The sequence below is a fragment of the Microtus oregoni genome, unplaced genomic scaffold, assembly GCF_018167655.1.
Source record: "Microtus oregoni isolate MIOR12 unplaced genomic scaffold, Mior012 000091F_ref0000469, whole genome shotgun sequence".
Classification (NCBI taxonomy): domain Eukaryota; kingdom Metazoa; phylum Chordata; class Mammalia; order Rodentia; family Cricetidae; genus Microtus; species Microtus oregoni.
The window spans coordinates 1,807,337-1,830,191 of NW_024544600.1; the positions used below are offsets into that span (position 1 = coordinate 1,807,337).

At 45.4% G+C, this 22,855-nt stretch overlaps 1 protein-coding gene across 1 annotated transcript; it reads right to left on the bottom strand.

Moving 5' to 3' along the window:
- Positions 1–1,640: 1,640 nt before the first annotated feature.
- Positions 1,641–10,535, bottom strand: LOC121442433 (keratin, type I cytoskeletal 28). The gene is made up of 8 exons (XM_041643993.1): positions 9,980–10,535; positions 9,493–9,575; positions 8,707–8,863; positions 7,414–7,575; positions 7,209–7,334; positions 3,476–3,693; positions 2,037–2,092; positions 1,641–1,783 (listed from the first exon to the last, which is right to left on the bottom strand). Exons 1-8 carry the CDS (start codon positions 10,484–10,486, stop codon positions 1,641–1,643), a joined length of 1,452 nt encoding a protein of 483 aa, XP_041499927.1. The 5' UTR covers positions 10,487–10,535.
- Positions 10,536–22,855: the final 12,320 nt, after the last annotated feature.

Genomic DNA, 22,855 nt, shown 5'->3' on the forward strand with positions numbered 1-22,855 from the left:
AAACTATCCAGGCTAAATCAAGAACATAGTTGAAGATCTGGGCATGGTGATGCGCGCCTTTAATCCCAGCACAGGCAGACACAGGCGGATCCCTGAGTCTGAGGCCAGCCCGGTCTACAGAGTGAGTTCCAGGACAGCAAGGACTACACAGGGAAACCCTGTCTCGAAAAACAAAACAGACAAAACAACAGCAACAGCGAAGAGCATAACGGAGGAAGAACGGAAAGAGCATCATTTTCCAGACCCTTTGATGCCGTGACGTTTGGATATGGGGACTTTGTATGTTCACTTTTGTTTCAGAGTCTCTCAAGTTATGTAGCTGCGTTTTTAGAAGTCAGCTCCTCAGACTTCTAGAGCTTGCTTCGTGTGAAGCATTTGGGCAGACATTTTGTAAGTGTTTCAGTATTTTTTTTTTCCACTTCTTTAAACTTCAGTGGAGCTACTGGATTGTTGGGTGGGATGGAGCTCCTCAGTGAAGTCAGGAAGATACTGAGAAATAAAGGAACAGTTTTCCTAAGGTGGAACCATCAGAGTGACCTTGGAGATGACACAGTTTTAATTCTCAGCACAAGTCTCGGTGTGGAGAGGGATTAAAAGCTGGCATGCTGTGATTTTGTACAGTCCCGAGGTAAGAATGGTGTTTACATTTCGTGTGCATGGGTGTTCCATCTGCATGCATATTTGAATACCACATAGATGCCTGGTGCCTGAGGAGCCCAAAGAGGGAGTTAGATCCCTTGGAACTGGAGTTATAGATAATTGTGAGCCATGTGTGAGTTCTGGGAATTGAACCCCAGTCCTCTGGAAGAGCAGCCGATGCTCTGATTGCTGAGCCATCTCTTTAGTTTCTGGCTTATACATTTTAAACAGTTGAAAACATGGAAAGAATAACTTTTCATGAAACGTTAAATTATTTGCAATTTGAAAATTTCAGTGCCTCTAAATAAAGTTTTATTCAAAGTAGCTGTGCCCTTCAATCTATGGTTGTTTCCCTCAACAGCGACTAAAAAGCTGAACGGTTACAATAGACCTACGGTTTGCAATGTCTAAATTATTTCTGTCTGGGCCTTCAAGAGGAAAACCTTCTATAATTTGTCCTAGAAAAGTCATGAACACATGCTTCGTTGAGGTAAATGTTTTCAAAGATTATTTTTCCAGTAAGACTGGGAATGGTACCCTATTTTGTGGGTAATCTTGAGATAGGTTGACAAAAATATTAGACACGCGCCATCTCGTGGTGGAGTGTGTCAGTTGCAGGAGAATTTCTGTCCGTTCCCAGATAATTTACTTGTGCAGATGTGGTGGGATTTAAAAGTTATGCTTAGCGAATATTTAATATTTAAATATCACGTGATCATATTGGTATTTATTGAAAATTAGAGTGAAATTCAGAGAAAACGTTTTCCAAAATGATCTTCAACTTAATATTAACCACCAGCGAATGGAAGTGTGTCCCCATCAACTATTTTCTTTATTTGGAACAGAAACACCCAATATCATGCGAAAGTCACCAAGAAAAGAGGCATTTTGTCGAAGGTCACTTTATCTGTAATAGTAGAAAGCGTTTCCATTCTCCCTGAGATTTAGACGGGCGTAGCTGCGCTGGCTCCGCCCCGTTATTCTGCCCCCTAGCGTGGGAGCTAGAAGGGAACCCTCTGTTCAGCCTTGCCGTTGCTCATCTTAGACATCTTCTCCTCGATGGAGTGGATCCTCGAGGACAGCACCTTCCCACGCTGGTCTATTTCTTCAACCACCGCCTTTACCAGTGTGGTTTTGGACAAATCTAGAGAAGAAAACACAGGTGAATGCATGAGTCCTTCCTAAAAGATTATGGGAGGGGAGCCCACTGTTAGGCTTTTCGCATGCATCGCATGCCTTGGGGAGGGAGTATTACACGTTTATAGTAAGGTTTTTTGGGTGTCTGAGGAACATTTCCAGTAGTTAAAACCACTTAACTGTAGACTTAGCTACCACGTGTGAGTGTTGTTGATGGGAACGGAGTTTCCGCTACAGAAATGAAACGAGGTTTTTGTTACCTTTGGATGAATTCCCCGAGCTTCCAGATTCAAAGCCCTTTGAGCCAGAGCAGGAACTGGAAGCAAGAAAAGTTTATTATTTTAATATTGGTATTTATGATCACTTTGGAAACTTTTCATTGAAATACTGTCTTAGCAGATCTCAGTTTTTACTATTGAAGAAAATATTATGATTTTGTGTGCAGGAGCGGGAAGTGATTACAAGTTTTTTATTTCCATTTGATATTTTTCTTTTGGGTGGTGGTGGTGATGGTGTGTGTGTATGTATCAATATGTGTGTATGTATGTGAGTGTGAATGTTTCTGTGTGTGAATATGTGTATATATGTGAGTGTGTATGTGTCTGTGCGTGAATATGTCTGTGTGTGAATATGTGTATGTGTGTTTATGTGTGAGTGTTTATGTGTGTGAGTGTGTGTATGTGTATGAGTGTGTATGTGTGTGAGTGTGTAGGTGTGAATGTGTTTGTGAGTGTGTGTGTGTGTAGGTTGTCATCAGGAATCTTCCTTTACTGCTCTCAGCCTCAGTTTTAAAGAGAGCCTTATTTATTTTTATTTGATGGGTATGAGTGTTTTACCTGAATGCATGCGTATGCACCGCATGCACGCAGTACCCTTAGAGACTAGGAAAGGGCTTCAGTTTCCCAAGAACTGGCGTTGCAGCCTGCTGTGAATCCTGCAGGTGCTGAGAACGGAACCCTGTCTTCTGTAAGAGCAGCAAGTGCTCTCAACCTCTCAGACATCTCTCTAGCCCCTCCACACCACATTTCTTGAGGCAGGGTCTCTCACTGAACCTACAGCTCACATATCAGCTAGATTGGCTGGCCGGTGAGCACCCAGCATCCAGTCTGCAGCAGATCCATCCAGTGAGCCACCCCCCCCCCCCCCGCATTCTCATTCTGACCCCAGGTATGGAGTGACAGTCTCGGACCACTATACTCGGCATTTACACAGACGCTGGGAACCAAAGTCGGGTTCTCATACAACAAGCACTTTACCCCCTGCGCCAGTCTCCCTGTCCCTCCCCTCTGAGTTTTTTTTAAAGTCCAAGAAATAATTAAAGAATTAAGAAAGAAATATGCATTAGCTTGAGAAAGATACATATAAAATATGTTGTGGCAGCCACACATCCATATAGAATATGTCTACATATGTACATATGTGTCTTGAAGCCATGATTAGGGGCTTTGGGAAGGGTCAGAGGTCAAGAGAATCTTGAAAACCCAATGCTCGACATGGGCAATACTGAGGAATTGTGCAGGAATGATGGGAGTCATTCGAGGAGGATAAGGGGGTTCTCTTATGTACAAATATAGAGGAACTGATTCTAGAAGCAAGCAAAGACGCACGTGTGTACAGTGGGAGAGAAAAACAGCAGGCTAAGAGTGTGGAAGGCGGAGGGGTAGAGCATGTTCTGTGGGGAACTTCCCAATGGTCTTACTTTTCGTCTCCGTCGATGAGGCGGCAGTAGGTCTCGATCTCCTTCTCCAGGTGGGCCTTGATGTCCATCAGCTGCTCGTGTTCCAGCTTCTGGCCCTCGGTCTCGGTCCTGACCTGGTGCAGCTGCTCCTCCAGGGCGCTGATCTGAGCCTGGATATGAGCCAGCTGAGAGCAGTAGTTGCCTTCGGTCTCCGCCAGGGAGCACTCCAGAGAGTGTTTCTGAGACATCAAAGATCATAGCAAGGGATGAAACCACCAGAGAACCTAGCCCTCAGTTTCTTAGCATCTGCGGGACCCCCCCCCCCCCCGGCAAGTAGGGGCCGGTCACAATAAGACAGTGGAGCCTGGCATTAACCATGTGGTGAACAGGCACTGGATGGCCTGGCATGGGATAAATGATTGCCCCGCCAAGATTGTATTTTAACATTTACTTAGGTGTGTGAGTGTGTGTGTATGTGTGTGTGTGTGTGTGTGTAGTAGGGGGCAGGCATGTGTCACAACAAATGTGTGGCCGTCAGAGGATAACCTGCAGGGATTGGTTCTTTCCTTCTACCATCTGTGTCCCTGGGAACTAACTCTGAGTCTTGGCAGCAGGTACCCTTACCCACTGAGCCATCTTATCAGATCCCTGTACGGTATTTGACAGTTAATATTTTGATAACAATTTCTGTTAAGACCGACATGTATATAAAAGCACTTTAGGGAGGACGGAACAGTAAGAAATCCGCAAGGGATGATTTGTATTTTAAAATTGTTGTTTTGGGGTTGTCTGTTATTTCGAAGTCTTACTCTTTAATGCCCTGTTCTCATCCTATTCCCAGGCCTGCTGGGCTCTTGTTTCCTTTTCTGATCCATTCTGGATTTTCTGCCAGTCACCAAGCCCTCTTTTGAAGGAAGTTAAGACTGAATGAATCCTTTAACAGGGTGGGCTCTGCAGGCCAGCGTTCACAACACGCAGGTCATGATGTCCACACCACTCCTATGAGAATCCTACTTCCTCTTGCTTTCCACAGACTGTAGTTTGTCCTGCCACATGATCCCTGCTGCAATTACGATAATTTCCCCCTTCGGCTTATCATATGTAGATATTCGCCTGGGTAGTGATTACTTCTGGTATCACTCATCAGAATGTCCATCACCTCTGCCGCTCTCTCATTTTCCTTCCTCTCGTGTGGCGTGACTGCGGCTCTTACGTCACAGGAAATAAGGTCTCTGTGATAAGGAGATGCAAGGCTCTGCCTAGCATTTTTGAAGGCAGTTTGGCTCGGTGTTTAGGTCATAAATGCATTTTACCTTGAAATACTTTCTTTTTATCTTTCCATATGTATATGTATGTATGTTTGTGTGTGCATGTGTGTATGTGTGCGTGTGGTGGCCAGAGGACACTCTTGGGTGTCAAGTTCTTCAAGTGGTATCTACTTATTTATTTAATCATTTTTAAAGGCGGCCTATGGCTCACTGATGCAGTTAGAAGGGCTGGTCAGTGAGCTCCAGGAATCTTCTTGTCTCTACATCCCAGCACAGAGATTACGAACTTATGCCTCCCTGCTTGGCTTTTTTGCATAAATTCTGAAGATCAAACTCACAGCCTTGTGTTTGCCTAGCAGGTGCTTTACCAACTGAACTATCTCCTAGCTCGTCATCCTACTTCTTTATCGCAATAGTAGCAAGATAATTTTAAGGATGATTTTGTGTTTTGCCAAATATATGATGTACTGATTCACTCCTAAGATAACAAAGAAGGAGTTAGGTAGTAAGATATTCATCATAGCATCAATCTAATGAGCTCAGACCCTTAGGATACAGATGGACACTGGCTGTTGGATGTGGAGAGAGGTTGCTGGGCTCTCCAGGGGAAGAGTGACCAGAATGGTGATGGAGAAGAAGAGGTGAGAAAGACACCAGGGAGAGGGGTACCCACCATCCAGAACCTTAAAGCCTCACTTTCCTGCCTTGGGCACTCCTTTATAAGATGGCTAATACCCTGGGAAGTAGGAGGGGGCAAGAGCTCTCTTAACTGCCTTCACTGAGAAGGCTGGGTGCTGATGAGAGAGAACCAGATGAACTTGGAAGTTTGCCTAACACAGGAAACAAACATACGGATGTTTATATAGATAACTTCCAACCTATAATTGACTTGGCGTTTCACCTGTGGGAAACTGACCTTGCAATTTATTTTGACCAAAGAATCTCAAGTGTGGAAGCTAAGTTACCAGTATTACTCTGCAATTTGCTTATACTGCAGTTAAATGGAGTGTGTGTGTGTGTGTGTGTGTGTGTGTGTGTGTGCTATTTCCTGACCCAGAATTACTTCCAGAATAGTTGATCTGAGCCTTGACTCTAAGTGCTTCGTGATTTTGTTGTTTCTATGAGAAAATGATTATAATGGGTGGGCTGACCCTAGACTCTGAGCCCTGATGTCATTGCTGATGTGTGAAAATGCTTCTGATTCTGGTGAAGGAATTTGAGAATTTGTTTCCCACCCTGTTTTTCAGAAACACAGGGAGAATTCACCCCTGCTGCGGGACAAGATCGTGCAGGGTTCTGATGGTTTCAGAGAGGCGAGTCTGCACAAGGAAGGCCTAAAGAGCCAGCTGTGCTGAGGGTGAGGGGAAGAGGGGCATACTGGGTAAGTTGGGGCTCAGCTCGTGGTAAGAACAGATCTGTCTCAATACTGCTTAGTGAGAGAACACTGCATCTGTGTTTTTAAGGTTGCTAAATCAAAAATTTTTCTAGTGTACTGAGCCTTGGTTTCCTCGGCGACAGGCTCGCTGTTCTCAGTTGCTTAGTAGTTGTTTCATTTTGTCTATATGACACCCCATTGTCCTCAGGGATTTACAAGACCTCTTGTGAAGATGGGGAACCCATGGACCACATGCTCTCCACAGTTCTCAGAGTCAAGCCTTTTGGATACCGCCCAAGCATAGTCCTGACCGAAAGCAGGGTTTTGAACTGGGTTGTTTCCATGGTAACCATTGAAGTCTTCCGGATGATGTTCCTCACCCCCCATGTGCCTAAGAGGCTGAGTACCAGGCTCTGTGGGGTGTTTGCTGTGGGACAAGGACTTTTCTATGTAGAGTGAGAGGATCAAGAGTGCCCATGTTTGAGTTGCTGGGAACCTTTCTTAAAAAAAATATTTTATGTGTATGGGTGTTTTGCCTGCACATACGTGCACCCCATGGATGCTACATCTGCAGAGGAGAGGATAGGGTATCCGATGCCTCGAGGCTGGAGTTACAGTCAGTTGTTAGCTGCACTATGGATGCCCGGGACTGAATTTGGGTCCCCTGGAAGAGTGGTAGAGCCATCTCTCCAGGCCCGTGGATCCTCTCTTAATACACTTTTCTCAGTGTTAGGAGATGTTGGTGTGACCCATCCTGGCCTGTGTGGCCAGATAATGTTGGTTCTGTCCCTTACTTTTTTTTTTTTTTTTTTTTAAAAACAGGAACAACACTACCCAGCATGCTCTGGGGGCTGAATGAACAATGCTCAGGGTGGAACCGGGCACCAGACTGGTTATTTTAACTAAACGAACCCTGGGCGCCATCCAGGAAGGAAATCGTCTGAGTGTCAAGAAGTCTGTGAGGAAGACAGCGCCTCTCTTTCTGTCTCCTGAGATGCTTTCCCTCCTGTCTTTCCTTTCTTGGTAAGCATTTGTTATAGGAGAGAAAAGAAGGGCTTCTCATAGGTTTTGGGGAATCAGGAGGCGCAGGCGGCCTGGTGTCAGCACCTACCGTTGCTGAGAGTGACTGCAGCTCAATTTCCAGAGTCTGCAGGGAGCGCTTCAGTTCCGTCAGCTCCGACCTGGCTGAGGTGACTGCGTCCATGTCATTGGAGATCTGCTGTTGCAGCGTAGCACTCTGGAAGGCAGATTACACAGGGTCACACCGAGTCTGGCTTGCTAGGGTGGAAGAGAGCAGCGGGTCTGGCTCCCCTCACCTTTTCTTGGAACCCTGCCTCGGCGTCCCTGCGGTTCTGCTCAGCCAGGGCCTCGTACTCGGCTCGCATGTTGTTCAGCAGGACGGTGAGATCCACGCCCGGGGCTGCGTTCATCTCCACGTTCACATTGCCTCCTGCTGCGCACTGCAGGACCTTCATTTCCTGGAGCGAAGTGCAAGTGACTGTCCTTATGCCACCCGAGGTTTTAGAAGTCCCAGAGTTTCCAGAGGAATGTGTAATTTGTGGGTCCTATCTAATCTGTGTTCACACCAGTCATCCATCTTTCCATCATCCTTCCTTCCATATCCCATCCATCATCTCTCCTCCCTCCCTCCCTCCCTCCCTCCCTCCCTCCCTCCCTCCCTCCTTCCCTCCCTCCTTCCCCTTCCCTCCCACCCATCCTTGTTTTTATGAGACAGGGTCTTACTCTGTAGCTTAGTCTAAACTGAAACTTGCTCTGTAGACCAGGCTGGGCCTTGAATTTGGGGAGCATCTTGCCTCAGCCTCCCAACTGCTGGGATTATAAAGTTGAACCACCAGCCCGGTGGTGGTGGTGCCCACCTTTAATCCCAGAATTTGGGATGCAGAGACAGGCAGATCTCGGTGAGTTCAAGGCCAGTCTGGTCTACATAGCAAGTTCCAGGGCAGTCAAGTCTAAACTGAAAAACCCTGTCTCAAAAACCGAACAAACAGAAAAGTTGAACCACCACACCGAACCCAACCACACACACACACACACACACACACACACACACACACACCACACCACACGTTGCCCCTAAAAAGCTGCTACTAACTTATTTCTGTACTTTGAAGTTTTCTATGTAAGATTCCATATAAAGGAAAATCCTTGTTGCTGTGGAGTTTCAAAATCAAACCGCTTGCAGTTAGCGTACACCCACCAGGGAGAGTGCAGGAAATGCCCAGGGTGCCCCACTGTGAGCAGCTTTCCCCCCACCTTCAGTGCAGTCAAAGCTGCTGTGACTTTAGGGGGGGACCTGGATCCCAGGCCCTTCTCTTGTGTTTGCCGTCTCTTCTCTTCCTTCTCTGGTTTTCATGTTTGGGGGGTCATTCTCCCGCCAACACTCCCCAGTGGCCTTACTCTTTCAGTGCTGTGCTGTGTGTGACTTCTCTCTTTCTAACTCCCTTCCTCTAACGTTCTCGTGGGAGGCAAGCAGATTTCATGTGTGGCTTCCCTGAGCACGGATTAGTGCTGGGATCGCAGCGACTTCATTCCCTCTCGAGAGTTTTCACGGGCAGAGCTGGGATGGGACTTAGTGAGGCTTCTCCTACCTCTTCGTGGTTCTTCTTGAGATAGGTCATCTCCTCACTCAGGGATTCATACTGCAGCTCTTGGTCCGTCCTGCAGAGGGTCAGCTCGTCGAGGACACGGCGCAATCCGTTGATGTCCGCCTCTACATTTTGGTGAAGGGTGAGTTCATTTTCATACCTGGGTGGGGAGAATTTAAATACAGTGGAAAGTAGCTCTTCAGGAACTCAACCCGATGTAACGGGAAATCTAAAACCAAATCAGGAATCTAAATCTTATAAAAAGCCACAGAAAAAGCCTTGTGTGGTAGCCCATGTCTGTAATCCAAGAACTCAGGAGGTTGAGACAGGAAGATTGTGAGTTCTAGACCAGTGTGGGCTACACAGTGAAACTCTGTCATAAACCAAAACAGCTGGACACAGAGCAGGACCGTTCCCCCTGGTTCTGTGCAGGATGAGCAACTCCCCAGTCACACAGATCCCAGTGCCTAGCACAGTTTCGTGAAAGCACCATTTTTGTAATTTTACCTAAGCTGACAATTTTATGGATTGAACAATGGCCACAGAACATTCCTTGGTGCTTGGCATTCCTTTAGGCAGGCATGGAGATATGTGGGCAGTTTATTTCATGGATGTAATGAATATGTTACATTTTGACTCAAGTTGACTGTCGTTTTGTGACAGAAATCCTTTGATGCCTTTACTCTTTTGGGTTGTAATTTATTTTACTTGAGATGAAAACGAAATTGTTTAACAACACAAACAGACAGGAACTTCGTTTGGGGGCCATGGCTGCCATCTGTCACTTACTTTAGTCTGAAGTCGTCAGCAGCCAGTCTGGCATTATCAATCTGCAGAATTATATTAGCATTAGCAGCCGTGGAAGAGATAATCTGGAAGAAATTAAATGGGCATTAACAGAAATAACTTTGCTTTTGTTATTTATTATTTAAAAAATAATTAAGTCTTTGCATTAATTTTAAACTTATACAATTATCAAAATATTTAGAATTTAATTAAAAAAATAGCTATGTTTTAAATTTATTCTCATATAATTGTCTTATTTTTAAAACAGAATAATTTATTATATATAAATGTATTTCAAAATACAGTGGAATTAACATTTTAGGTACACTGAAATTCATGAATCAAGGTTCCTAATTTTGAGTAATTGTTTAATTAAAATTCAGTACAAATTAAAGGACAGTCATTACTCATTTTCCTTTGTGATTCTATATAGTTTTCTGGGAGTTATTAAGTTTTAAAAATTTGACTAATTCCAAGTCTGTGATTTTACCTTGCTTTTAAGGTCCTCGATGGTCAGATGATACTGGCTGTAGTCGTTATCGAGTCCACGGCAAGATCCGGGTCCGTATTTCTCATGCCAGTTCTTGATCCGTCTCTCTAGCTCAGTGTTTGCCTCCTCCAGAGCCTTCACGTTATCCAGGTAAGAGGCCAAGCGGTTGTTAAGATTCTGCATGGTGACCTTCTCGTTCCCTGAGAGGAGACCCCCTTCGTTTCCAGTGAAGCCCACACCAGCAGCATTCCCCAGGGCACCAGCGGCATGGCTCCCACCGGGGCCACCGCTCAGTGTCCCTCCTAAGGCCCAAGAAAATCCACTCCCAGCAGCCGAACTGGCCCCCGCACTGCCGCCTGCAAATCCTGCGCCTCCGCTGGGTGGCCTGAGGGATCCTGACTGTAGGCCAACGTGCCTGGATCCGCCAGAAAACCGGAGAGACATGGTGCCAGGGCAAACGTTCCCCTTGTCTGTGGGCAGCCGTGACTTCAAAGGAGAACAAAGCATCACCAGCCTGTGGGTTCTTGGGGCTTTTATATACAGATATGGGGGTTGTCTCCAGTTGAGTGGTGTCTGCCGAGAGAGAAACGGCATCATTTAGATTAGCATGAAATGATGTATAATTGGGCGATTTAAGAAATAATTAATGCCTAACGTCCCCCGGTGTTGCTTCAGGATATATGTTATCGTACATAAAGTACGGCTTGGTTCTATATTAAGTTCATTATTTTGACTTTTAATTTTGCGTGAGTAACCTTCTCTTTCATCTAGAGACCCCATGAACAGCCTGTCATTACCTGGCAAAGGGGCCAAAAGAGCGTTGAAGGCTGAGATAGGGCCCTGTCTGCCTGGCTTGCCACACAGGTGCACGAAGGATTATTAGATACAGAAACAGGTATTTTAATCCCATGAGAACAAAAAAAAACCGTGTCATTTACATAAATACATCCCTGGTAATTTCCCCTTCTTTCCATAGCTGTAACACCTATGTCTTGTGTTATGTCTTGGCCAATGACACAGTATATGACCATTCATGGCTACTATGTCTAGTGTGCTATGTTAGACCCAGAAATGGAAGATGTGGAGTTAAATAAATGTAGAAACGAAAAGATATTTTTATAGTCTTTAGGGGATTGTTAGTGCCAGCAGGGGCTGGGTCTTGTTTAGCTTTGTGTGCTGGACCCAAGGGTTTGGGATGAATCTTAAGTAAAAAGCAGAGAGAAATAGCAAGTTGATTCTGAGAGTAGAGGAAGTGGTCCTACCCGCAGGGAGGAACCCTGTCATTGGTGACCCCGTACCAAGTGGTCAGCCCTGAAATCATGTACATGCAAGCCCCACTGAGCAGACACGGCCGGTTGTATTTTATGTATGTGTGCATATGTCTGTAACAATAACAGTTAAAGAAGAGGAGGCCACGAACTTGAGAGGGAGTGGGGGTGAGGGGTTGGGGGAGTGGGGAGAGTTGGAGGGAAGGAAGAAAGGGAGTGGAAGGAAATGATGCCATTATATTGTAATTAAAAAGTGGCAAAAGAACCAAGTCAAAATGAGTTGATGAGGCAGACTGAAGGGTTGAAGGATGGTCCTGATGAGGAAGGTGAAGATGGTAGAGAAGGCGGCATGTGGAGTAGGGAGAAACTGAGAGGAAGTCATGATTGATTGAGAGCAAAGGAAGAACTGGGATTTTTTTTTTTCTCCTGACGGGCTCTTACTATGGACCAGGTTTGGAATTTGCTGTGTAGCTCAGGTTCGCCCTTAATTAGCCTTCCTCCCACCTCAGCTGGCCAAATACTGCAAAGCCAAGTGCACAGTGGCTGGGGCTGCCTCTGGGAACTGATTTCAGATGCTGGGGGTCATAATGTGAACTGAGAGAGGGCTGTGGTGGGAACACCAAGATTAATCTTGGACTGGTTGAATTTGAGAAGTTGCTGGGATATCTCAGTTAAAAATGGCTGCTGACAGGAAAGAGCATCAGTGTTTAGAGTAAACTCGCGGCTCTGGGCAAATGCCTAGCCAGCAGGGTGTAAATAAATGGGTTTTTTATTTCAGTCAACATTCTACTGTGTATTTGGAAGTAATTCTGTACGGGAGCAGACAGAATGATGTAGGTTTGAGGGAATCTAAAGATAGGAGCAAGAAGGACAGTGCTCAGGAAATCCACGGGGCCCTAGAGAAGAAGACTGGGTGACTAACGACATAATCACATAGAAAGAAGAAATGGTGTCAGAGGGACGGGTAGGACGAGGAAAGCATTTGAGTCACTGGCTGTCTTTATATCATGGAGGAGGCTAGAGTGACCGTGATGTGGACAGAGTCGAGAGATGGCTGGTTAAAGCTGCTTTGTTAATCTGTTTTCTGTTGCCTTGACGAGACACCTGAAGCTGACTATATACATTTTATAAAAAAAAAAGAGGTCAATTTCACTGACCGTTTTGGAAGCTAAGAGTCCAGGACAGGGCAACACCATCTTTTCAGTTTCTGGTGAGGGTCCCTCTGTCCCATCACAGCGTGGTTGAGGTGTAGGAAGGGAAACAGCCATGTGAAGAAGGATAAGTACTTGTGGGTGGCCTGGCTTTAAAACAACCCTTTCTGGAGAACACTCCTCCATTGCTGGTGGGAGGGCAAACTTGTACAGTTACTTAGAAATCAGTATGGCGGTTTCTCAGAAAATTGGGAATCCATCTACCTCAAGACCACTCTCGGGCATATACCCAAAGGATGGCCACTCATACCACAAGGACATTTGCTCAGCTGTGTTCATAGCATTATTCATAATAGCAAGAATCTGAATACAACCTGGATGCCTCTCAATCGAAAAATTGATAAAGAAAATGTGGTACATTTAGACAATGGAGTACTACTCAGTGGTAAAAAAATGATGACATTTTGAAATTTGCATGCAAATGGACGCAGCAATAACAACAACAACAACAACAACAACAACAACAACAACAAACCATCCTGAGTGTGGTAACCCAGACCCAGAAAGACAAGCATGCTATGTACTCATTCATAAGTGGATATTAGACGTGAAGTGAAGGATAACCAGACTATAGTCCATGACCCCAGAGAAGCTGGGGAACAAGGAGAACACTAAGAGCCATATATATGGAGCCCTCTGGGAAGGGGAAATAGACAAGATCTGCTAAGAAAATTGGGAGCATGGGGGGTAGGGAGAAGGGAGGGCAGAATGGGGAGAGGGGAGAAACGGAGGGAGGAGGAGAGCATGAGGGAACAGATGGTCGAGATGGGGGAAAGAAAGGGAGAGCAAGGAAAGAGATATTTTTATTGAGGGAGCCATTATGGGGCTAAGTGAGAAACCTGGCACCAGAGGAATTCCCAGGAATCCACAAGGATGACCCCAGCTAAGACTCTAAGCAATAGAGGAGAAGGTGCCTGAACTGGCCTTGCCCTGTAGTCAGACTGATGACTACCTTAATTGTCATCATAGAACCTTCGTCCAGCAACTGATGGAAGCAGATACAGAGATCCACGGCTAAGCACTGGGCTGAGCTTCTGGAGACCAGTCTAAGAGAGGAAGGAGCAATAAGACGAGCAAAGGGGTCAAGACCATGATGCAGATACCCTCAGAAAGAGCTGACCTGAGCTAGTGGGAGCTCACTGAACCTGCATAGGACCGAAGTAGACCCTTTGTATGTGAGTGACAGTTGTGTGGACTGGGCAGTCTGTGGGGCCACTGGCAGTGGGACCAGGGTTCTTCCTTAGTGCTCGAATTGGCTTTTTGAAGCCCATTCTTTTTGGAGGGATAACTTGCTCAGACTAAATGTAGTGGGGAGGGCCTTGGTGCTGCCTCAAAGCGATGTGCTAGATTTTGTTGACTCCCCATGGGAAGCCTTACCCTCCCTGAGGAGTGAATGGGGCATGGGGTGGGGGAAAGTGGAGGGAGCAGGAGGAGGGGACAGAGTGGGACCTGGGATAGGTATGTAAAGTGTGAAAAGATTGGCATTAATTAATTAAAAAATGGCTCTTTCTCAAGAGCTGGCTGGGTCCCACGAGCAAAACTACACAAATCCTCTTTGAGGCAGGGTTCCTAATGAACAGTGAACTGACCATCTTCCATTGAGTCCAACCACCGAGAGGTCCAAATCCCTCAAAACCACCACCCCGGTGACCAAGTCTCCAGCACATAAGCTTTAGGAGACTTACACAAACCACATTCAAACTCCAGCAATTGGAGAGTGGAGACCAATGTTCAGAAGTTTAAAGCAGGCAGAAGCACAGATGTCGTCCAAATCCAGAGACCAGCCTTGGGGACTGGATACGATATCATTGGAACGAGAAGTCAGGAGGATATTAGGGCCCTAAGTTGTAGGAGGGAGGCTGCTTGTTCATCCTGGCTTCCTGGCTAGCTTAGATGGAGTTAAAAAAATAGATAGATAGTTATAGTTTTCCTTAGTTAAAATAAAAGATAAAGTAAATAAAATATTATAACTAATTCTTTCTTGATACCTGTTATATGTAATTTTACCTTCCTTTTTATTTAAACAGAAAAGGGGAGGTGATGTGGGAGTCCCCTCTGTGTGTTGCTTGTATTGGTTAATGAATAAAGAAACTGCCTTGGCCTGATAGGGCGGAACTTAGGTAGGCAGAGAAGACAGAACTGAATTCTGGGAGGAGGAAAGCAGAGCAGAGAGACACTGTGGACCCGCCTGAGAAAGACACTGAGAATTTTACCCGGTAAGCCACGGCCACGTGGCGATACACAGGTTAATAAAAATGAGTTAAATTAATATAAGAGCCAATAAGAAAATAGAGCTAATGGTCCAGGCAGTAATTTAATTAATACAGTTTCTGTGGGGTTATTTCAGGGTTAAGCTAGCCGGTGGGATGAACAAGTGGCTACACTTGGCTACTGCCTCCTACACTAAGTCATCAAATACTAGACCAGAGACTCCTGGACATGAAATGTCTTGTGATGCCTGGAGGTGGGAGGTTAAGAATGAGGGGCTCAGGCCGGGCGGTGGTGGGGCACACCTTTAATCCCATCACTCGGGAGGCAGAGACAGGCGGATCTCTGAGGTCAGCCTTGTCTACATAATGAGTTCTATGACAGACTCCAAAACTACAGAGAAAACCTGTCTCAAAAAACAAAACAAAAAAGACATAGATTCTCCTTTAAATCTTTCTTTTCCTTTTTTTATCCAGAGAGACTTGCAGAAAAAATTCAAATAAATCGTCAAAATGTGGTTTAAAAGTTCCCGTCTCCTCTGTTTAGGTACCCGAGGGTGTGCGGAACATCGTGCTTGGCAAGGGCAACACTGCAATACATGGCAGCTGTTATCACTGGTGGTGGTGCTGTGTGTGTGTGCGTGTGTGCGAGGGTGTGAGAGTGTGCAAGTCTGTGAGTGTGCGTGTGTCCGTGTGTGCAAGTGTGTGTGAGAGTGTTTGAGTCTGTGAGTGTGCATGTGTGCGAGGGTGTGAGAGTGTGCAAGTCTGTGAGTGTGCAGGTGTCCGTGTGTGCGAGTGTGTGTGAGTCTGTGAGTGTGCGTGTGTCCGTGTGTGCAAGTGTGTGTGAGAGTCTGTGAGTGTGCGTGTGTCCCTGTGTGCGAGTGTGCGTGTGTGTGTGTGTGCGTGTGTGCGAGGGTGTGAGAGTGTGCAAGTCTGTGAGTGTGCATGTGTCCGTGTGTGCAAGTGTGTGTGAGTGTGTGAGTCTGTGAGTGTGCGTGTGTCCGTGTGTGCAAGTGTGTGTGAGAGTCTGAGTGTGCGTGTGTGCGTGTGTGCGAGGGTGTAAGAGTGTGCAAGTCTGTGAGTGTGCCTGTGTCCGTGTGTGCAAGTGTGTGTGAGAGTGTGTGAGTCTGTGAGTGTGCGTGTGTCCGTGTGTGTGTGTGAGTGTGTGTGTGTGTGTGTGTGTGTGTGTGAAGGGCTGAAGAAGTGAGGTTGAAACTGAAGGAGATATTCGCAAACAGCCTTCCCTGAGGCAGTGGCTCAGAAGGGTGAGACGAAGAGGATTGAACAGAGGGACTGTGGGGACTTTGCTTCAGGTTCAGGTTCAGGTGAAGAAGGTGGTATGGAACTGTGTCATCTCTAGGTTAGTCAGAGATGTCGCCAAGATAAGCCTGGTGCCGTGGTGAGCTGGTGCTGCAGCCAACATTGGCATGATCTTTAAATGCACGACCTGAGCAAAGCTGCAGGATATTTTTAAAGTTATGAAGAGCCCTAGGATAGCTCTTAATTCAGTTCCTTATCAGCAGGGTAGGCAAATAAGACCCAGAATGCCAAGCATTTTACTCAGGATTAGCAGGCACATGCCAAGGGAAATGTTGTTCATTGAAAGTGACCTGAGAGTCTCACACTGAGATCTACTTATTCTTTGAGAATCTGATAAATGAATGCAATGCCATTTTGATCACACTCATGCCCCTCCTCATCTCCTCCCGGACCTGCACCCACACATCCTCTTCCCAACCAGAGGGTCCAGTTGCCAGTGCTCATATCACAATGTTGTGGGGCATGGACAAGCTAGCAGGGGGCCACACCCTTGAAGAAAAATGACTTGAGGACACCGTTTCCCTTCTGAATAATTACTCTTTATGCACGCTGATTTGCATACTGACTTTGCATATTCTCACCCACAGTCTAAGATGTTTGTGCACTGTGAAGTCACAATGCACTTTCCTTGTTCTCTTTATTGAGGTGTTGAAATGGAAACACCACGGTAGCACATTAGCATATATTAAGAATTTAAAGTATCTCCGGTGCTTGATTATTCCATAAATGGCTTCCTTATTATTACTATTAGTTGCTGCTAATTATTTCTTAAAATAATTATCATTAAAATTGAGCAACAAGCAGACAACTAATTGGTATAATATGGCTGCATTTTTATATGTAAATAAAATATTTCTAAGAGAACATTTCACGGCAAAGTACGGGAGAAAACAACAATGCATTTAACACAAGTAGATTTCAAATGTCATCATATTAAAGGTATGTAATATGTCAGTTTAATTTAGTCATTTCACAAATATGCCAATTCCAAGACATTATATTATGTAAAATAAATATGTGTAAACATTATTTCTCAATTAATAATACAAATGGTACACACACAAATAAAAGCCTCTTAAGAAGTGTGTATTTGAATAAATGTTAGATTTCCACGTTGGTGGCCACCCTTGCCCCTGCCCACTATTTCCACCAGGGGGCAGTGCTGGTCTTCAAATGGATGTCGCTTCTCGGGCACCTGTAGGGCAGTCTTGGCCTTCATAAAACCAGATTGCTTTGTATTGACGGTGCGCTGTATAGATTCCAAAGGAGTTTCTTGTACACCATCTCAAGGACGCTGGAAATCAAAGTTAGAAAGGGAAAGATCCTTTTGTGTAGCCTAGTTTTTTTTTAAATTAATTATTATTATTATTATTATTATTATTTGGTTATTGTTTTCTCCTACTTGACCAAAACTAATTTCGTCTGAGAAGAGGCATCCTAAATTGAGAAAATGCCTCCATCAGATTAGCCTCTAGGCAAGCCTGTGGGGGCATTTTCTTTATTTACGATTGATGTGGGAGGGCCCAGCCCACTGTGGGTGGTGCTACCCTTGGACAGGTCTGAGTCTGAGCTTGAGAGCCAGCCGGTAAGCTGCACTCTTCCACGGTTTGGACTTCATTTCTGGTTCCTGCCCTGTTTGAGTTCCTGCCTTGGCTTCTTTCACTGATGGACCGTGGTTGGGAGGTATATGATGAAATAAACGCTTTCTTCCTTCAAGTTGCTTTTGGTCACAGTGTTTTTCTTACAGTAGTCCTGGGTTTGGATGCTCATAGCATCTGCAACTCCAGTTCCAGTGTATAAAACGCCCTCTTCTGGTCGATACAGGTACTGCAAGAGTGAGGCAAAACACCCATACACACAACATAAAACTAAATAAGCCTTAAAATAAGAAATATTTAGCAAACACCTATTATATACCAGGCCCTATGCTAGAAGCAGGTACTACAGAAAGAAAAACAGATACATTCTCAATTCCTAAGGACTTTTTTTTGGGGGGGGGTGATGAGTTTGTCCTAAGTAAATAATTATAAAATAGAAATTGTGTTAAAAGTTAGAGAAAGAAACAATCTACAACTACTGAAGAAGACTTAGTTTCAGCTGGGGTACTCTTAAAGAAATGACATTAAGGAAATACAAGAAAGATGAAAAATTTTCTAGATAGGGATATGAAGAGACATTCTTAGGCATTCTTAGAATATAATTATGAATAAAATATTTATATTTAACCCTAGGAGATGTTAGTTATTAGTTAGCTTATTATTAGTTATTAGTCAATCAATAGGATAAATTACCGGAGACTGGATTCTTTCTAATGAAAGGATTAGTTTTAGCTAATAGTTCTGTAGGTTCAAGACCAGAGCATTGTCCTCTGCTTTCGTAAGGATCCCATGAAGATGGCGTCATGAAGGGAGTGTCAGAAAAGGGAGATGTCAGGACCACTCTCTTTAAAAAAATAATTTATTTAACTTTACTTTATGTGCATTGGTGTGAAGGTTTCAGATCCCCAGGAACTGAAGTAACAGACAGCCAAGATTTGCCATATGCGTTCTGGGAATTGAACTCAGGTCCTCTGGAAGAGCAGCCAGTGCTCTTCACCGCTGAGCGGTCTCTCCGGGTCACTCCTCCACAGCAGTACTCTCAGACTGCTAACCCAGGTCTCCTGAGCACTCCATCGGTTCCGTCCAAGAGTGGTGTCCACAGGATCTAATCAACTCCCAGTAGGAGTCCCACTACTTCTGATCACTGCCTTCCCAGTGATCAACTTTCCAACACGTGCACCTTTGGGGAGCACACTCAAACCACAACCAAACCATTGCTGAAAGGAAGAGTGTGGTGCCTTCCAGGAACTGGAGGACGTATGGATGGTGGTGTGCCAGGAGGCGCCTGAGAAAAGGGTGTATTGGGCTGGGGGCGGGGGGGGGGGGGGACTTGAAATTTGATTCTGAGCGTGAAAGGTAACCACTGGGAAATTTAAGCAGGGAGCTTGTTTGTTTTTGTTGTTGTTGTTTTGTTGCTGATGTGTGGAGAGTGACTGGTGACGGAATGAGAATCAGTGTGAGAAATCAGTAGAAAGGTAGCCACAGTAATTTGGGGGAGACGTTAGGGTACCCAAGTCAGGGCTGAGCTAGATGGCATTGTGATAACTGTGAAGACGGTTTAAACAGCACCTGGCAGTGACTAGCTGTGGTAAGGGTAGGGGTAAGTGGAAGAGAGAGAAACCAAGAATTATTCTTGCAGTAGGAAATAGAATGGACCCTCATCGAAGTCCCCACTGTAATTGTCAGGGGTTATGAATATATTCCCTTACACCATGAGATGGGCTCTCCAGATCTGTTTGAATTAAGGATAACCAATCATGATTCCGAGGGAGTTTTCTTAGAGCAGCCATAGCGTGGAGCTTGGGCGCTGTGCGTTTTAAACACATCCCTGGCTGGTCTAGATTCCACATTCTTTCTAATTAGCTGTGTCCTGCCATCCCCAGGATCGGTCCAAGAGAGTCAGGTTTTCTAAAGACCTTCTCCGAGATGCCATTTGGAGTGCCTTGGTACCTTGTCCATGATCTTTGGTCCCTAATGGTCACATCTTCCGTGGTATATATGACAGGAAGTGACTAAGTCGCAATATTTTTTTTTCTTTTTACTTTCAAGATCTAGCATGTGTGTGAGATACTTTGCAGAGCTGTGCTTGCTGAATGCGTGGATGCTTCTTAGCCACTGAATTAAATTCTTGGGCACTCTAAGCTCTCTTCTGGGTAGGTTAAGTCTGGAAGAAATTCAGAACAAATGACTAGCTGAGGTGCCTATTACCATATCCAAGTGGACACTCCCAGCACTGCAAGTACCTGTTAGGGAGTCCTGGCTCACCCAACACTTCTCATCCCTGCCCCAGCCTAAATCTCTCCAGCCTGTGAGCTTCGCTTCCCTCTCTCCAGCTGCTCTTTCCTATGTAACTCAGCCAGTTTGGTCATACACTCTCTTGGTCGTTTTTGGCTTTTGGTCTCTTTGTTTGTGTGCTTCTCCTGGTTCTCTCCCCTCCCCAGTCCCCTTTCTTGCTCCTATTTCTTCTATTCTTCTCTCACTCTTCCCCTTTCTCTTTCTTCTTATGGTCCTGTCTACTCTGCTGGCTGTGCCCAGTCTGGACTCTTCCAGATGTCTCTGGCCGTGTTTTCCCCATACCTACAAGGAAAACCTTCTCGACCACACCTAGGAGCAGTCATGTACCCTTTTTCATTCAGCAGGCTCCTGGGATTGGTTGTGAAAAGATTGTTTCTGCTGTCTCTGTCCTCCATCTTCTTTATGCTGGGAGGGTTCTCTGCACTAACGCTTACAGAGTTTCTTACCTCCTTAATGGGGCTGGTCACCTCACCCTTTACCTTTCCAGTGCCAGAGGAACAAGGAGACCAAGGGTCCAGGGCTTTGGTTGTTTGGCATTGGATGGTTTTCTCCACATTCACATTTGGTCTCATCCTCCCTAAGTCTGGTCTCATCCCTCGAGCTTCTCCAGTTATCTGCTAGGACGGGGGCTGTTGTTACTAGAGGAATGGGAAGGACTGAAGGCCGAGAGCTAACCAAGCTTCTAACACATGGAAGGCACTGGGTACTTTTTGCCTTTTTGGCTCAACTGAATCATTTCCATTTTGTTTATGAAGTGTTTAAAACAAACATATACTAATTGTACAAAAGGGCTGGTCTCGTTTTTATTGTCACACAGTGGCAGTGAATATTTTTTGATTCTTAGTCCCCAGCATTTCTGGCTTCATTTTGGGAGGTACTACATTCACTTATTTGGATATGACTCACTAATTTTGTTGCTCAACAAGTACTTACTGGGCTTTAACAATTGGTGTTGAAAACCGTGCTAGGGTGGGGTTTACAGTGATACATAACACAGACCCAGTCCTCTCCTCATTAGTATTATAATCTAGATTTACACTGGGATACAATTTAGTAACCCAAAGGTGTCTCCAAGTACATAGACTGAGAAAGTGTCTCTTATAGAGACTCTTGGTGTGAAAAGAAAGCCTGGCTCTCAATGTCTGAGGAGGGGCACTTCCCATTAGGGCACATTCTAAAGTGTGTTATATACCAGGGGAGGGGTTATTTAGTAGAGTCCCACTGAAATAGCAAAGGATCAGGACTCAGATCTTGAGAAACACTGGCATTCAAGCCCAGAAAGATGCTGAAGTTGCTACTCAATGGGCATGGGCAACCCAGAAGCCACACCGTGACTTTCCCCTTCAGCACTTCCAAGTCGAGTATCAAGTAATGTCAGTTGGTATAAGATTCCCGGTGTGAGAGGGACCTTTGCAGCGCCCCATAGCAAGTCGGGCCCAAAGCGCTGCTGGTGACAAAGTAGGCCACATGCAGAGAGCTTGAGTATGAAGTTTTATTAAAAGGGAAAGACGGACAGAGAGACAGAGAGAGAAGGGAGAGAGAGAGAGAGAGAGAGAGAGAGAAAAGGAGAAGAGAGGGGAGAGGAGAGGTCTGAGAGGGCTTGCTAAGGAGGGAGAGAGATCAGCAGTGGGCGGAGCTTGTCTCTTAAAGGGGCCTTTGCACTGCATACAGTGGAACTGCTTGCCTTAAGCCAAGGGGTGACTGTGCCCAAGGGGCAGGGCCAAGGTGTGCCTGGATAAAAACATTCCTCACTTTTTTTGTTTTTGTTAAAAAGATGAGGAGTTTGGCAAGGCAGGTTAAGGGGATGAGGGCATCAAGTTTTCAAGACTGCTTCCTACTGATTTGGGACGGGGAGAGGGGAGGCTGAGACAGCTGGGGTGCTGCCTCGTCCTGGGGTAGCCGGTTGCTTCACTGTTGCCCAGGCTCTGTGGAACTGTCCGGTATCTCTTGGACCTGGCGAGGTGTTGGCAGAGCAGAGGACAAGGCTAAGTTTAGGATTTTTTTTTTTTTTTTAAGGTGCTGGCTATTGAAGGGGAGGGTGTCAGGACCAGGGAAAGGTGGGAGACTTGGCCTGCTTAGGGCCCGGTAATTGAGGGAGGAGTGCACCTGACCTGTTCAAGGTGAACCCTCCAAGTTGGCTCCCTGTAATTTACAAGAATAAAACTACATGCACAAGCTCTTTCTCTCTACATGGCATACTTTGTTGCCCACTGCGGTTTGGACCCGACTGGGATGCCGCAAAGGTCCCTCTTGCACCGAATTTTACAGTTGGTATCTTAGGGTTACTATTGCTATGATGAAACACCATGACCAAAAACAACTTGAGAAGAAGGTTTATTTGGCTTAGGCTTCCTCTGTTCTTCATTGAAGGAAATCAAGGTAGGAACCAGGAGGCAGGAGCTGATGCAGAGGCCATGGAGGAGTGCTGCTTATTGACTTGCTCCTCACGTCTTGCTCAACTTGTTTTCTTATGGAACCCAGGGCCACTAGCCCAGGGTGGCCCCACCAGCCCAGGGTGGCTCCACCAACACTGGGTTGGGCCATTCTCCATCAGTCATTAATTTAAAAAATGTGTACAGGTCTGCCTATAATCTAAACTTTAGGGTGGCAGTTTTTCAGTTGACATTTCCCTCCTCTCAGATGACTCTAGCTTGTGTCAAGTTGACACAAAACTAGCCAGCATGGTTGTGGTCTAATTAGTTGAGAGATACAATTCAGTGTCCACTGCAAGGACAAGGTCTTTTGTATCGTTTACAAAAGAATTGGGGAGAGCAGGAGACTTAAAGATGTCTGTTTGGACACACTGGCATCACCTGGCACACAAAATAACTTCATTGGCTGTATAGCAATTTTGATTGTGTATCTTTAGAAGGTGTACCTTTGGGGGAAAGATGAACTTTTTCACCCACATTACTCATATTTGTCTGAGCACACTCACACAATTAAATAAAAATTCTGACAAATTTAGATCATTTGC

What these genes read in the sequence shown, in the direction of transcription:
- LOC121442433 (XM_041643993.1), bottom strand. Translation starts at nt 10,486, where the DNA reads ATGCTTTGTTCTCCTTTGAAGTCACGGCTGCCCACAGACAAGGGGAAC. An exon ending in TCAAGAAGAACCACGAAGAG is followed by an intron (nt 7,576 to 8,706) that starts GTAGGAGAAGCC and finishes ACTTCGCTCCAG; the next exon opens with GAAATGAAGGTCCTGCAGTG. An exon ending in CTCGGGGAATTCATCCAAAG is followed by an intron (nt 1,784 to 2,036) that starts GTAACAAAAACC and finishes TTTCTTCTCTAG; the next exon opens with ATTTGTCCAAAACCACACTG.